Here is a 15,627-nt window from a genome sequence, read left to right as displayed (position 1 = left end):
ATTCCATGCACTGTAACTTTCAGAAGGGAATTGGGTAACTTGAAAAGGAAAAATTTGTAGGGCTATGAGGAAAGAGGAGAGTGGGACTGACTGACTAATTGGATAGCTCATTCAAAGAGCCGGCACAGGCACGATGGGCGGAATGGCCTCTTTCTGTGCTATGTGATTCTATGACTTGTCACTCTGGAACAAACGTGTGCAACATGTGAGGGTGGGGTCACTACAGTTCTTTAAAGGGGAACATGATAAGTTCCTGAGAGGACATTGCCAGTTACAGGGAGTTAGTGGTTAGTTTAGATTGTGATGTGATGAGAACAACAGTGATTTCCTGGAGCCTCAGGGAGTCGGAGAGCAATTGGCCAGAGGCTTTCCTGAGCTGGGATGGCAGCATGCGAGGTCATACTGTCCGGAGGTCGGGACGGGCGAGTTCCTGAGGTCTGTCCCAACCTCCGGACCTCGCTCGTCTTGCCCTCCGCTCCTCGCCGGTCCCAACCTCCGGCCCTCGCCGGTCCCTCCCTCTGCTCCTCGTCCATCCTGCCCTCCGCTCCTTGCAAAAAATAAATTAAAAAAAGCCCGACTTCATGGGACAGTCAGGGGAGCAGTTTGGAGCGCGAGGCTGTGGGAAGGAGGAAGGAAGGACAGTATGTTTGAGTTTGTGTGTGTGTATTGGCACATGCAGCGGAACCTGGTCTCCAGTCGTCTTGGATCCCCTCGCCACTGGACCCAGACCTTGCTCCGTCAAGCCCGTGTGGTGGCTAGTGTGCAACGGCCACCCTACGTTAAAATAATTCACGCACTGGCATCTTCCACCATTTAAAATGAGTTCATCAGTCACCTGAGTACTCATTTTTAGTGTGGAAGCAAGTCATCCTCGACCTCGAGGGACTGCCTATGATGATAATGATTATATACTGTCTACTGGATGGAGTGAGCTTGATGGACCCGATAGCCTTTATCTACTGATATTTGTGTGTGCAGACTGGGGATTGACTCTGGGTCCTGCTTGGTGTGTGTCGTAGAGTGTTCACCCAGTCAGTAGCTGAGCCCAGCCCGGGGCAATCCCCATTCTGCAATCCCCCATCGGAGAGATCATCTCTTCCCCTTTCTGTTCCTTGCCAAGATCCGTGCACAAATCAGGAAACACAAAGTAAAAGTTTGTTCATTTTAAGTCCACCTTTATTTCCAGATTTTATAACGATATGAAATTTCATAACATTTGCTAACAATATATAGACTCCCCAACCCACCCAAGACCATGTGATCTCCTGGGAGAGGAGAAAAACCAGACATAAAAACCCAGGCCAATTTGGGAAAAAAATATCTAGGAAATTCCTTTCCGACCCCCCCCTTCGGCGATCGAAACTAGTCCAGGAGATCATCCTGGCCCTGATAAGTCCGTGCGTTCTAAGACAACTGCTTTTCTACTTCCACTCCGCTGACGTCAACTGAACACAGTCCTCGGAGCCTGGTCTCCAGCCATCTCCAGTCTAGCTCTGTACAAGCAGCCATGACCCAAACATTCAGTGATGACTTGTAACTGGTCAGTGGGTTGTCTGTCTTCAGTGTTAGGGGGTGGAGAGAGAGAAATTCGGGCATGGTGTGGGGGGTTGGGGGTGGGGGGGGGAAAGAGAGAGAGATTTGGGGGAGGATGGAGAGAGAGGCTGGAGTGGGGGGCAGGAGAGAGAGACTTGGGGGGGAGGGGTGAAAAGAGAGACACTCCGGGGGGGGGGGGGGTGGGAGGGAGGGTGGAGAGAGACACTCAAGTGGGGGGGGGCTAAAAAGAGAGGCGGGGGGGTGGGGAGAACAGCCGGGGGGGGCAGGGGTGTAAGAGAAGGGCTACATTTGTGAGAACCCCCCCCCCCAGTGTTTGGACTCATTGGAAAGGAAATTTAATTTGGAACTATCTACCAGAAAGTTTGAAATCCTAAAGTGCTTATGGAAGAAACTATGAACTTTAATCGAATTTGTATTTTACAAAGCAGATTGAACCTGTGTGGGCAGGGTTAAGGAACTATCTCTCAAAGAAACCAGTTTGATTATTGAAACTGCCTGGGGCATTGAGACTAAAGTAAATTGTCTGGAAAATGGATACTTGAAAACTCTTCTCCACAAGAGACATTAACATTGCAACAATTAACTCAGAAATGCAAGCTATCAACCTGAACCTGGAAAGCCATTTTCAGCCTATGCGTAAAAACAAAAGGCCCACTCTAGCCTGCATGCAAAAACCAAGCACAAAAGAACATTGCAATTACCAAGCTAATATTTTCATCATTATCGGTGGCGTCTTGGTATATGTGTATATGTGCTCCACATGAACTCGCTGAACTTCAGCTTCCAGCGATTTCCCCCAGTATTCATTTGGCCTTGTAGGGCTTACATCGGGCCCGTCCTCCTCGTACATCAACCTGGCTGCAGGCTTCCTGCACATACGCACCAAGTGACCGCTGACGTTGCAGTTTCTGCAGATATATTGCTGATACCTGCAAGCTCTGGCTGGGTGTTTGCCTCCACACCTCCAGCATGAACTGGAGGCCCCGTTGTTGGAAACAAAAGGTCCATTACCAGTCGATCGTCTCTGTCTCTGTAACTGTCCTTAAGCACACCATTAACAGGTGTTGATGGCCCCATTACTGGCCGCATTGTCCATTGCGATGGCATGAATCGCCGTTCAGCTAGCCATCGTCTCTGTTGAATTTCCCCTCGGGCATGTCCGATTGCCCTTGTCTGCTGAGAGAACTGTGTGCCGCATTAACAATGTTGATTCCCTGGTCGTTTGCCGCGTTTGAGCCAAGATTTTTGTCATACATCATTCTGGTCTCTTCCTCCCCTGAGATAAATGTCTGGGCTATCAGAGCCGCCGCTTCCAAGGTCAAGTCTTTGGTCTCAATCAGTTTCCTGAAAACCCTAGCGTGCCCGATGCCCTCAATAAAAAAGTCTCGCAGCATCTCCGCTCTGCATGCATCTGGGAACGTACATCGCCTCGCAAGTCACCGGAGATCCGCTTTGCCCTTCTCGCCGTCGGTGTGCATAAAACCGGTGTCTCGCCATATGCATGCTGCTCGCCGGTTTAAGGTGTTCCCCGATCAACTTACTGAGCTCTTCGAACGTCTTGTCCGCCGGCTTCTCTGGTCCATCATCAGGGAGTACGTTCTGGATCCACAAATCGTCAGGAGACGAGCCCTGCGTTTGTCGGCCGAATCCTGTCCCCACCATTCCTTAGTGACAAAACTTTGCTGTCGTCTCTCAATAAAGTCGTCCCAATCATCACCAACACAGTACCTCTCTTCTGTGCTGCTAGTGGCCATGCTCGCATGGTTTAAATGCACACGAGGCCCATACTTGAGAGAAGGTCACTCTGTGACCAGTTACCTTTATTTCCAAGACCTCAAGTGATGAAGGTGGGTGGAGCTTCCCCTTTTATAACTGAAAGTCCAGGTTAGGAGTGTCTCCCACAAGTTCACCCCCTTGTGGTCAATGTTGTCAGGATGGGGTGTTGGGGGGGGGGGGGGGGGAGAGACACAATGCGGGAGGGTGGGGCATGGGGGTGCGAGAGAGACAGACCCAGGGGGAGGGGGTGGAGGGGATGGAGAGAGAGATGCCGGGTTTGGGGGGGGGGGTGAAGATAGCCCGGGGGGGGCAGAGAGAGAAACTCGGGCCGTGGTGGTGGTGGTGGTGGTGGTGGGGGGGGGGGGGGGTGGGAGCGGGGGGAAGCTGTGGAGAGGGAGGCCGGGGAAGGGGGGAGAGAGAGGCCGGGGGAGGTGGGGGAGAGAGAGAGATTAAAAAGCAGGACCTCAAAGGTAGTAATCTCCGGATTACTCCCAGTGCCACGAGCTCGAGAGTACAGAAATAGGAGGATAGAGCAGATGAATACATGGCGGGAGAGATGGTGCAAGTGGGAGGGCTTTAGTTTCCTGAGGCATTGGGACCGCTTCTGGGGGAGGTGGGACCTGTACAAGCCGGACGGGTTGCACCTCAACAGAGCCGGGAACAATATCCTCGCGGGGGCTGGGGGGTTGCTAGTGCTGTTGGGGAGGGTTTAAACTAGCCTGGCAGGGGGGGATGGGATCCTGAAAATAGATTCAGTAGGGAGGGGGGTAAAGCTGGAATTAGAAAGCAAAAATATAGAAAGTGAGTTTGAAGGAAAGAGGAAACAAGCAGGGAAAAAAAGGGTTAAAAAAACAAACTTAAAGACACTTTGTCTAAATGCACGTAGCATTTGTAACAAAATAGATGAGTTGACGGCACAAATTGAGACAAACAGGTATGATCTGATAGCCATTACAGAGACATGGTTGCAAAGTGACCAGGACTGGGAATGAAATATTCAGGGGTATTTGACAATCCGGAAGGACAGACAGAACGGAAAAGGAGGTGGGGTAGCTCTATTGATAAAGGATGCAATCACTGTAATAGTAAGAAATGATATTGGCTCAAATGATAAGGGTGTTGAAACAGTTTGGGTGGAGATAAGGAACAATAAGGGGAAAAAGTCACTGGTGGGCGTAGTCTATAGGCCCCCTAACAGTAGCAACTCTGTTGGTCGGAGCATAAACCAGGAAATAGTGGGGGCGTGTAAAAAGAGAACAGCAATAATCATGGGTGATTTTAACCTCCATATTGATTGGACAAATCAAATTGGTCAGGGTAGCCTTGAGGAGGAGTTCCTTGAGCAGAATGTAACGGAACCAACCAGGGGGCAGGCTATCTTAGATCTGATCCTGTGTAATGAGACAGGATTAATAAACAATCTCCTAGTAAAGGATCCCCTCGGAATGAGTGACCATAGCATGGTTGAATTTCAAATTCAAATTCAGATGGAGGGTGAGCAAGTTGGATCTCTAACCAGCGTACTAAGCTTAAATAAAGGAGACTATGAAGGTATGAGGGCAGAGTTGGCTAAAGTGGACTGGGAAAATAGATTAAAGTGTAGGACGGTTGATGAACATTTAAGGAGGTATTTCACAATTCTCAAGAAAAATATATTCCAGTGAGGAGGAAAGGGTGTAAGATAGCCATCCGTGGCTGACTAAAGAAATAAAGGACAGTATCCAATTAAAAACAAGGACATACAAAGTGGACAAAACTAGTGGGAGGATAGAAGATTGGGAAGCTTTTAAAAGCCAGCAAAGAATGACTAAAAAAATGATTAAGAAAGGGAAGATAGACTATGAAAGTAAGCTAACACGAAATATAAAAACAGATAGTGAGAGTTTCTATAGGTATATAAAAAGGAAAAGCGTGGCTAAAGTAAATGTTGGTCCCTTAGAGGACGAGACCGGAGAATTAGTAATGGGGAACATGGAGATGGCAGAATCTCTGAACAAATATTTTGTATCAGTCTTTATGGTAGAGGACACTAACAATATTCCAACAGTGGATAGTCAAGGGGCTATAGGGGGGGAGGAACTTAACACAATCACAATTACCAAGGAGGTGGTACTCAGTAAGATAATGAGACTGAAGGTGGATAAATCCCCTGGTAGACTTTCTGCTTGGTGGCTAAGGCCGACAAAAATGGGCCTTGTTCCAGCGATGCAAGATGTATCACCGATTTTCCACTCGGCCTTACCCCAGCGATGTCAAATGGGCGATGTGATTTCTCGACAATCTCACGATTGCCCAAAGAAAACGGAAGTGAATGAAAAAAAAAGCTTCCCTAGCAACGTATTACTGCGCATGTGCAGGTTGATTTTTTTTCTTCAGGTTGATGCTCTTTCCCGCGTTTTAAGAGGTCAAGGGTCTTCACATATGCTCAGAAGCTCTGTGTGGGTCTGGGAGAGAAAGAGAGAGAGAGAGAGAGAGGAGAAAGGAAGCAGGTATTTTGACAAAGCCTTAATTCATATCAATTTAAAGAATGGAGGGATCTGTAGAAAGGTGAAGGGTCAAGCCCTTCAGCGAGGAAGCCAATGAGGCCCTAGTTAACAGTGTTAGCGTGAGGTGGGAGGATCTGACACAGGGTGGGCATGGGAAACCTCCACCCCGTGTATATCGGAGAATTTGGACAGAGATTGCCGACGTGGTCACATCGGCATCTAATGAAGCGCGGACCCCGGACCAGTGCCGCAAAAGATGGAACAGTCTACTGGAGGCTGCAAGAGTAAGTTGAAATTTATATTTGAAATCATCCATATTTATTATTTAATGACGTATGGAAATTCTAATTAGAATCTGCAATGTTATCTCGTAATCTTGAAGCATAACTAAATAACTAAATTAGGATTAAAGTATGATTACATTTATGCACCGCAACATAAATTTGAATGTTACAGTATGAAATATCTATGCAATATAGTGCAAACTTGTAATTGAACTTATAAATCTGTCAATTAAATGTTTATTGCCAAATCCATTTGTTTATGCCGTGCAATGTTACCTTATCTATTACAGAAGAAGATATCCATCAACGGGAGCAACGCAGGACGGGTGGGGGCTGTGCCATGCTGCAGTCACTCACTGCCTATGAAGAGCTTGCAGTGGCCTTGGTGGTGCCAGAAAGCCATTCGGTCACAACCCGTGGTGTGGCCGAACCCACCCTAGAGTCACGTGAGTAACGAGAACTGTGCATTGTGCAATGTGTGAATCAATAGTAAATATTTGTTACGCGGGTAATCCTATGCAATGATACTTTAATTTGATATATAATTGAGTTATACTATTGAGATGTACTATTGATCTTCAAATGAGGTCATGTTAGGCCTGGTGAGCGATTGTTTTGAGTTCTTGAATAATTGAGATGAATTGATTTGAATTGTTAAACGTTGTTTATAACGTGCATTCGTCTTTCAAAGGTCAACAAGTATTACTGGAGTCAGCGGACACGTCCACTGAACATTCAGGAACCTCCCAGGAGGAAGAGCCAGAGGAGGAGCCAGTGCAGACTCCTGCTGCTGCTGTGCGTGAGCAGGAGGAGGAGGAGGAGGAGGAGAAAGAACAGGAGATTTTTTTTGTGGGAGATGGGTGGGGGAACAACCTGCGGCCATCTCTTTTGAGACAGATGAGGCACCGGGACCAAGCGGTGTGCAGGTGGTGACGGCAAGGCGCGTGACATTGCAGACGCTGACCCCACGGCGGTCCGGTCAGCGTGATATGCACTCGCCTGCCACGGAGGACCAGACAGAGAGCTTACTATCCCTGTGCAGAGAGACGGTCGTGATCGGTCGCGACCTTATCCAGGGGTTCGCGGGTTTCTCAGCCAATTGGAGCCAGTTCTCCACAACCTGGAGCGAGTTCTGCTCGCGCTGCTCCAGCTGGTCTTCTGAGCAGTCACAGACAGCTCGGGAGACGTTGGAGGCGATCAGGGAGCAGACAGCCGCAACAAATGCCCTACGGCATGCGTTGCTGGCTGGACACAGTGCTGCACCCCAAGGTGTCGTGTCCACTCGCAGCGAGATGTAGAATTTACCAATATTTCGTAAAGATTCCTTGTACCTTTCCCCTGCAGAGGAGAAGAATCCCTTCTTGGACTTTTAAAATGAGTTTAAAGGGCAGACGAGGCCTGCAGGGGATAAAAGGGGATGCATTCATGGAGACCCCCCCCACCCCCGAGTGTTTGGACTCATAGGAAAATGAATTTAATTTGGAACTCGATGAACATTTTGGTATCCTATGAAAAACTCTGAGATACCTAAGAGCTTTACAAGTTTAAGATCTCTAAAGGAGCATGTTGGACGAGACTGCCAGAACAGAGGGTGGGATTTCACTCAGGAATTGGGTATTGGAGCTAATTCAATTTGTCTGGGAGAATGGGTCAATCGATAACTAACAAGAACTGTGAGGCATAAAAATTCGCTCCCTAGGACATAAACGCATCAAGAGCTATCAGGCTAATCACCGGAGACCATTACTGGTATGCATGTGCAAATAGACCTATAGAAATCAACGGCCCAAGAGTTTAAACACTGTTTCAACAATGCCAACTGGTGATTTTCCACATTAACACATCATAATCAAATTACTGTTGAACGAGCCTGACAAATTCTGACAAAGAAGAGAGCTCAAAACTAATGAGCATCTCCCTTGAAACAAAGAGCTGGGCCAGATTTGGCAGGAGATAAGGAAGCCTTTTTGGGGTATATCTATTCCCAGTTTTACAAGGGAAAAAGAAACAAGCAGCTGGAGGTGGGGAGTGAAGAAATGGAGTAGTGGAGAAAACAAGAAATCATCAAGGACCGACCGAGCACGCCGACAGCAAGAGGCCCACGAAACGGAAGGTTGTCAGCAACCAAATTGACAACCCGGGCCAACACAACCAGTGAAACGACCAACCGAAACCAACTCAGCAAAAACTGAAGAATCGACATTTATTTGCACTCTACAATCGACTTCTGAACGACCAACGGGTGAGAAATTACCAAAAAGGACTAACTAAAACTATTCCTAACCAAAGAAAGTGGGTACTTACCCCATACATTCAAAACGCGACTTACCGCATCAGCGGACTCACCCCAACTGAAGACTACGCAGTCCGAAGTCCTCTCCTCTGTCCGGGGTATGGCTCGCCTAGAAGGCCAAGTGCAGTGAACCCTGAAACCGTGATTCACCGGCAACTGTCAAAAGGGATTGGTGAGCATAGCCCCTGAACCCCCAGAGCTATAACTTAGTTAGTATGGGGAATTGGGAGGGGGAGGCTGGGATAACTTGTGTAAATGTATCTGCATTCTCCTCTTTACCCCATTTAGAGTTTAAGCTGTATTCTTTTCCCCACAGGCTGTATGATGACAATTTATTCAATGTGTTGTACCCCTCAGCATGTATTGGTATCACTATTCTGTGTGTGTTATTAAAGGTGTGCCTTTTACTTTCTTTTAAACACAATAAAGCCATACCTGCTTCCTACCTTGAAACCGATTGTTTGTCCAAGTCTGTCACAGTCCCTTCATAATTCCATCCAGAGTCTAGAACCAAGGGTATGGGAGCAATTCGAAACCGCTCATATAAGGTCAGAAGGGAAAGCTGACCCTCCCCGAAAACCACCCCTTACATAATGGCGACCACGAAGGGACTCTGGGGCAAGGGACGTGATAAGAGAGAGACTGGTTTCAGGAAACGAAGCAAAATGGAAGAGGGGATTTCCTCGTATGTGTTTAAGAGGGTAAATGTGGCTAAGGAGTGAGTACTCGATATTATATGCTGAGCGTCCAGAAGATGCTGCAGCTCAATGGACCGAGAGCAAGGACCATAAAAGGTCGATAGAGAAGGCCATTTGGCTAGTTTGCTTTCAGCGACAGATCCGGCTTCTAGATGAGGAGAATGAGAAATTAAAGGAAGTATTGAGGCAGGCAGAAGAGAGGTCCAGCGCAAGGGCCACAGTCGGGGAAAGGCTGTGGACAGAGGTGGGACAGTTAAAGGAAAGTAGAGAGCTCACTAAAGAATGGCACAAAACCCAACTGGACCTTTTACAATGTCAGATTATCGAAGCCAAGAATAGCAAACGGGCGTTGCGGGAAGAGAATTCCTGCCTCGCCAAGCAAGTTAAAGAGTACGGGGAGAGGGTGAGAGACATTCAGGTAGCCTATAAGGTAGCCAGTACCAGGGAATTTGAGGCAGGAGACCACGGCCCCTGCCAGCAGCAGATCCAAAGCTTGAACCTTGCTCTATCCTGGGTTAAAGGCATGGTGTGCCTGACAAACCCGAGTTTAGCCCAGGAACACCTGGTAGAACAAGGAGAAACCCCTCAGTCACCGCCTGCAGCTCCCAGGAACGGCCCGGAGCAGCAGGGGTGTCAGCCAGAGTGCGGGGCAGGCAAGGATTGCGAACTACCAACACCGGCGGCCCCGAGTTTTAACTCGGCTTGGCAGCAGGGGGAAGCGGGTGAGCCAATACAAGGAGGGCCGGAACCAGGGCCAATGCACCCGGTCCGGCAGCAGAAGTTTGGCCCGCCTGGCACCAATGGGGCAGCAGGACCCCTAGAAAGCAACTTCGTAATCCCCCACGACACCCAAAAACTGAGGGCTATGATAGGCCACCTAAGTAAGCTCACCCAACAGGGAGATCCCTCGGTACACTTCCTGGAAGTGGAACACGCAGGGGATATTAACGGGTTTGATGATTCGGAGCAGGCTAAGCTGCTGCTCTTCTCGCTAGACACCAAGCTGTGCCATTCCCTCTCTGCAGACAGCAGAAAGGAACGAAACACGTACGCTGCGGTTAAGGAGGAGGTTCTAGAGGCCATGGCTATGAACGACGGGAGTCCTTTCCCCTGAGTGGAGAAGACAGTGCAGCTCTATGGGGAGACTCCACAGGCTTTCGCCAACAGGTTGTGGCTGGTATACAAAAAGGCCTGTAGTGGGGTTCTTGACCGGGCCCACCTGGCCCCTAACAAGCTGTCTCACTGGCTCCGCAGCCTGGTGGCAAACAGTTTACCTGCAGTAAAGGCAAAAGCCGAGGCCTGGTTCGATCCAGGAAATCCCAGAACCACCGAGGAGACAGTGGTCAGACAGTTGACCCTGGCTTACCGGAACGGTAGAGGAACAGAGGAGCCCTCCTCTAAAGGGAAGGTCCATGAGATTAAACCCAGCCAAGGCAAGAGAGAGTGGCATCAGGAAAGTGGGAACCCTCCCCACAAAGGGGGCGTGTTTTGGGTGTGGAAAAAGTGGGCACTGTAGGAACCCCTGGAAAGAGACTAAGGGAAAGGCCCCTCCAGCCCCAGCCCGTAAGGCCGGGGCAGGAACACCCGACTCATATGAGACACTCGTAGCCGCCCTACAGACACTTATAAACGGACAGGGAGCAGTAGCTACTGCAACCGGTACAGTAGCCGGTACGGTAAAACCCTCTGCTCCAACCCACCCAGATGCATGACTAGAGCCAGCGCAGCCTGTGTACCTGTGTTCCCTAGATGCCTGGAAGAGACCGTGCGTTACGATGGAGGTGGAGAAAGTGAAAGGGACGGACCTGCTAGATACTGGTGCTTCCAGCACCCTTGTATATGCAGATAACCCAGCTACCTCATCTCTATCGAACGGGGTCCCGTACAGTCTAGTGGGGTTCACAGGCAATGAGCAAACTGGTTCGTTTTCTATCCCACTCACCATTCAGTTAGGGACACTCAAAACCAAATGGAAGTGTGTCCTGATGAAATGGGAGCAGAAGGGAAAAGGGATCCTGGGGGCTGATTTTATCATTAGCCACCAGATCCCAGTGGATCTCAGGAACCACTGTCTAGGGGGAGCCATAGGGACAGACAGGGAAGGTGAGCTGGCAGTGATCCCAGAAAAAGGGGCCAAGGGAACGTTGTGTACCGCGAAGCCAAAGGAGGGTTACGACTTGGAATTACTGGTCAGTAACACCTAAGTGGAGTACCAGGCATATGTACGGGCACACCTTGCAGCCTTCGCCACCACAAACATGACTGTGGTAAGGTAGAAGGGGACCCCGTGACCCGACCACAAAAGCAATATAACTTCCCCAGGGAGGCAGAGGCAGACCTGACAACGGCGCTGGGATCACTGGCAGAGCAAGGGGTGTTAAGACCGATAGCTACCCATGTGAACTCTCCACTGTGGCTGGTTAAGAATCCGGACAATTCATGGAGGGCCACCGTGGACTATCGAGTACTAAATAAGAATATCCCTGCCTGTGCACCCACTGTAGCAGCCGTAGCGGACCTCATAGGGAGTATTCCAGCATCCGCGACCACTTTCACGGTGCTGGACATTTCAAATGGGTTCTGGTCCATTCCTTTAAAACGGGAGGACCATTACAAGTTCGCCTTTACCTTTAAGGGCCAACAATACATGTGGAACTGTCTTCCCCAAGGCTTCCACAACAGCCCCAGCATTTTCCACCAACGCATGGTGAACTGTTTAAAGGGCTTTAGCAGACCCCAGCAGTTGGTGCAGTATGTGGATTGTTATGTATGTAACCTTCATGTAACAACACTGCAATACTGTATAAACTTGAGAAATGCACACATTGACCACAGGGTCTGAACTTGTGGGAGACACTCCTCACCTGGTCATCCAGGTATATAAAGGCAGGTCCCACGCAGGGTCATCACTTCTTGGTCCTGTGAATAAAGGTGCAGGTCACAGAGTGACCTTGTCCATAGAATGTGCCTCGTTGGATTTGTGGTATTGTGTAAGGACTTTACAGTGGCGACGAAAAACGGGAATCAACGACCCACGAGAATGGCCACCAGTAGCACAGAGGAACGGTACTGTGTTGGTGAGGACTGGACGATTTCATTGAGAGGCTTCAGCAGAGCTTTGTCACGAAGGACTGGCTGGGAGATGCAGTGGCCAACAAGCGAAGGGCCCATCTGCTGACCAGCTGTGGATCTAAGACTTACGCGCTCATGAAAGACCTGCTAGCACCCGAGAAGCCGGCGGACAAAACCCTTGAAGAGCTCAGCAAACTAATCAGTGAGCACCTCAAACCGGCGAGCAGCATACACATGGTCCGACACAGATTTTATACCCACCGACGTCGGGAAGGACAGAGCATACCGGACTTTGTTGCGGACCTCCGGTGCTTGGCCAGCCTCTAAGTTCACAGACACCTGCAGGGGGGAGATGCTAAGGGATTTCTTTATTAAGGGCATCGGTCATGCTGGGATTTTCAGAAAGTTAATCGAGACCAAGGATTTGACCTTGGAAGCGGCGGCGTTGCTGGCTCAGACTTTTATGGTGGGGGAGGAGGAAACCAAGATAATATACGCGCGCAACCCTGACTCCAACGTGGCGATGGATCAGGGGGTCAATATCATAAACGCGACTCAGAGCCCAGCAGGCAGGCAAGGGCAGTTCGACACACCCCAGGCAGCAATAGACCCCAGAACAGGTTTTCAACAGAGACAATGGCAGGCTGAACAGACATTTACGCCATCCCAGTGGACAATGCGTTCTGGGATGGGGCCATTGACACCCACTAACAGGGTGCTCAAAAGCAGCCAAAGGGACAATCAGCGAGGAATGCCTGGTAACAGCTCTTTTGTTCACAACAGTGGGAATCTCAGTTCATGCTGCAGGTGTGGGGGCAGACATGCTGCCAGGACTTGCAGGCTTCAACAGTTCGCCTGCAGAAATTGTAACCTCACTGGCCAGTTAGCCAGAATGTGCAGGAAACCTGCGACCAGGCTAATTTACGAGGCGGATGGACCAGATGAGGGGTCTGCGAGGCAGGATAACGTGTGGGACAAATCAATGGACGATGAAGTTCAGCGGGTTCATGTGGCAAACATTCACAGCTCATATACCAAAAAGCCACCTATGATGATGAAGGTCCTGGCATCCCGGTACGAATGGAGCTGGACACAGGGGCCAGCCAGTCACTCATGAGCGTTCAACAATTTGAAAAGCTATGGCCACTCAAAGCCAGCAGACCCAAACTAGAACGCATTGAGACTCAATTACGGACGTACACCAAAGAAATCATTCCAGTGCTAGGCATTGCAACGTTAGCTGTCACACACAATGGATCGGTGAACCGGCTGCCGCTCTGGATTGTCCCGGGCAATAGTCCCGCACTGTTGGGGAGCAGCTGGTTAGTTGTGATGAACTGGAAATGGGGGGGATGTACATGCAGTGTCCTCTGTGGAGCGAAGTTCATGCTCACAGGTCCTACAGCAATTTGAATCGCTATTCCAACCTGGCGTCGGGACGATCACATGTACCAAAGTAGTGATTTGCATCACCCCAGATGCCAGACCAGTGCACCACAAAGCCAGAGCTGTGCCGTATATGATGCGGGAGAAAATTGAAAGCAAATTGGACCATTTGCTGAGAGAGGGCATCATCTCGCCCGTTGAATTCAGCGACTGGGCGAGCCCCATTGTTCCTGTCCTAAAAGCGGATGGCTCCGGTCAGGATTTGTGGCGACTACAAGGCTACTATCAACAGGCTGTCCCTACAAGACCAATACCCGCTTCCGAGAGCGGAGGATCTTTTCGTCACGCTGGCAGGTGGCAAGCTGTTCACCAAGTTGGACCTCACTTCAGCATACATGACCCAAGAACTGGCCGACGAATCCAAACTACTGACTGTTATGTAATGATGTGTGTATCGTCCCAGTACCTTAAATGTAATGTAAGTACTATGCCACACCACAGAGGGCGCTGCGGTGGGAAACCCTGGTAGCACCTGTAACAAGGACTATATAAGGCTGACCACCACACCTGGGAGGCACTCTGGAGCTGAACAATAAAGGACGAAGGTCACAGCAGTTAGATTTACACCAGACCGTGTGGAGTCAGTGATTTGTGTGCTACATACACCACATTGGCAACGAGGAAGCGGACGAACTCCACGCAACCATGGCTACTCTGGGCTCGCTAAAGGATTTTACCGTGGGCAATGATTGGGAGGCCTTTACGGAAAGGCTCGAGTACTACTTCAAAGCAAACGACCTGACGGAGGACACGGACGCAATGAGAGAAGCGTAAGGCGATATTGCTCTCCAGTTGTGGAGATGAGGTTTACTGTCTCATCAGGGATTTGCTGGCACCTGGGAGTGCCAGGGACAAGTCATACGAGGAGCTGACTGAACTCATTCGTGACCAGTTGAAACCGAAGGAGAGCATCCTCACGGCCAGATACAAATTTTACCATCACTGCAGTCCACAGGATAGTGCCCACCACGGACAAAACTGCAGAACGTGGCTCTGCCCGGGGCAGAGAGCATGGACCTCGGGATCCTGGAACTCAGAGTCCGCCGAGGGGGGCCAATCAAGCAGCACCATGCTGGCGCTGTGGAGGAAGCCATGGGGCTCACCAGTGCAGGTTTGCGGAGTATACGTGCAATACCTGCCACGTTAAAGGCCACCTTCAGCGTATGTGTAAAATAAATCTGACTCACCATGTGGCTGAGGAGATGGGGGATGATCCACTGTTCAGCGAGGAGCAGGTAGATGAGGTGCTTGGACTGTATATGTGTACCGACGATTCGCCCCCAGTGATAAGTGAAGTAAAAATCAACGGAGTCCCTGTGAGTATGGAAGTGGACACGGGCTCGGGTCCGTCGTTGATGAGTCGGAGAACTTTTGATAAACTGTGGATTAACCCAGCTGCACGACCCAAGCTGGTCCCGGTCACGGCGAAGCTGCGTACCTACACCAGGGAACTAATACCTGTTCTTGGCAGAGCGATGGTGCAGGTATCCCACGGGGACGAGACGCACGGTTTACCTTTGTGGGTCGTTGCAGGCGATGGGCCGACACTCCTCGGCCGGAGGTGGATGGGGACGGTCCGTGGGAGCTGGGAAGACTTCATTCCTCCACAGGATGCTGCTCCCCGGGGTGCTGCCGTGCCCCGGGTCCCCAGAGAGCAGCGCCGATCGAGCTGGAGCTGCAGCCTTAATCCCCACAGGCAAGTCCCAGGCCCGGACCTCACACAGAGACCCTGCAGCCTTAATCCCCGCAGGCAAGTCCCAGGCCCGGACCTCACACAGAGACCCTGCAGCCCCAGCCCCCACAGGCAAGCAGCCCTGCACAGAGGGGCCTAGTGGGGAGTGGGGGTTGAGTCAGCGGGGCGCTGCGGGCGGGGTGCTGAGGGATCCAGGGGCCGGCGGTTCGGAAGAGCCCCGCAGAGGAAGAGGCTGTTGGGCGGGCCCCGCCGAGGAGCTGGTAGCGTCGGTTGGCGGCCATGGCAGCCGCAGGGGAGGCCGCTACGGAGGCCGCGGAGGATGCGG

The 15,627-nt window shown here is 50.5% G+C and overlaps 1 protein-coding gene across 1 annotated transcript in view; it reads right to left on the bottom strand.

The window, feature by feature from the left end:
- The window catches only part of fpgs (folylpolyglutamate synthase), a 92,699-nt gene extending 77,467 nt beyond the window's left edge, over positions 1-15,232 (bottom strand). Inside the window, exon 1 of the mRNA XM_070863811.1 lies at positions 14,797-15,232. Coding sequence (XP_070719912.1) covers positions 14,797-14,799 — 3 coding nt within the window. The 5' untranslated portion in view covers positions 14,800-15,232. The remainder of the gene's footprint in view (positions 1-14,796) is intronic.
- Between the last annotated feature and the right edge of the window lie 395 nt (positions 15,233-15,627).

This window comes from Pristiophorus japonicus, chromosome 20, assembly GCF_044704955.1.
Source record: "Pristiophorus japonicus isolate sPriJap1 chromosome 20, sPriJap1.hap1, whole genome shotgun sequence".
NCBI classification, from domain to species: Eukaryota; Metazoa; Chordata; class Chondrichthyes; family Pristiophoridae; genus Pristiophorus; species Pristiophorus japonicus.
Note: the sequence above shows the minus strand (reverse complement) of the source record. Positions and strands in the feature narration are given on the sequence as shown.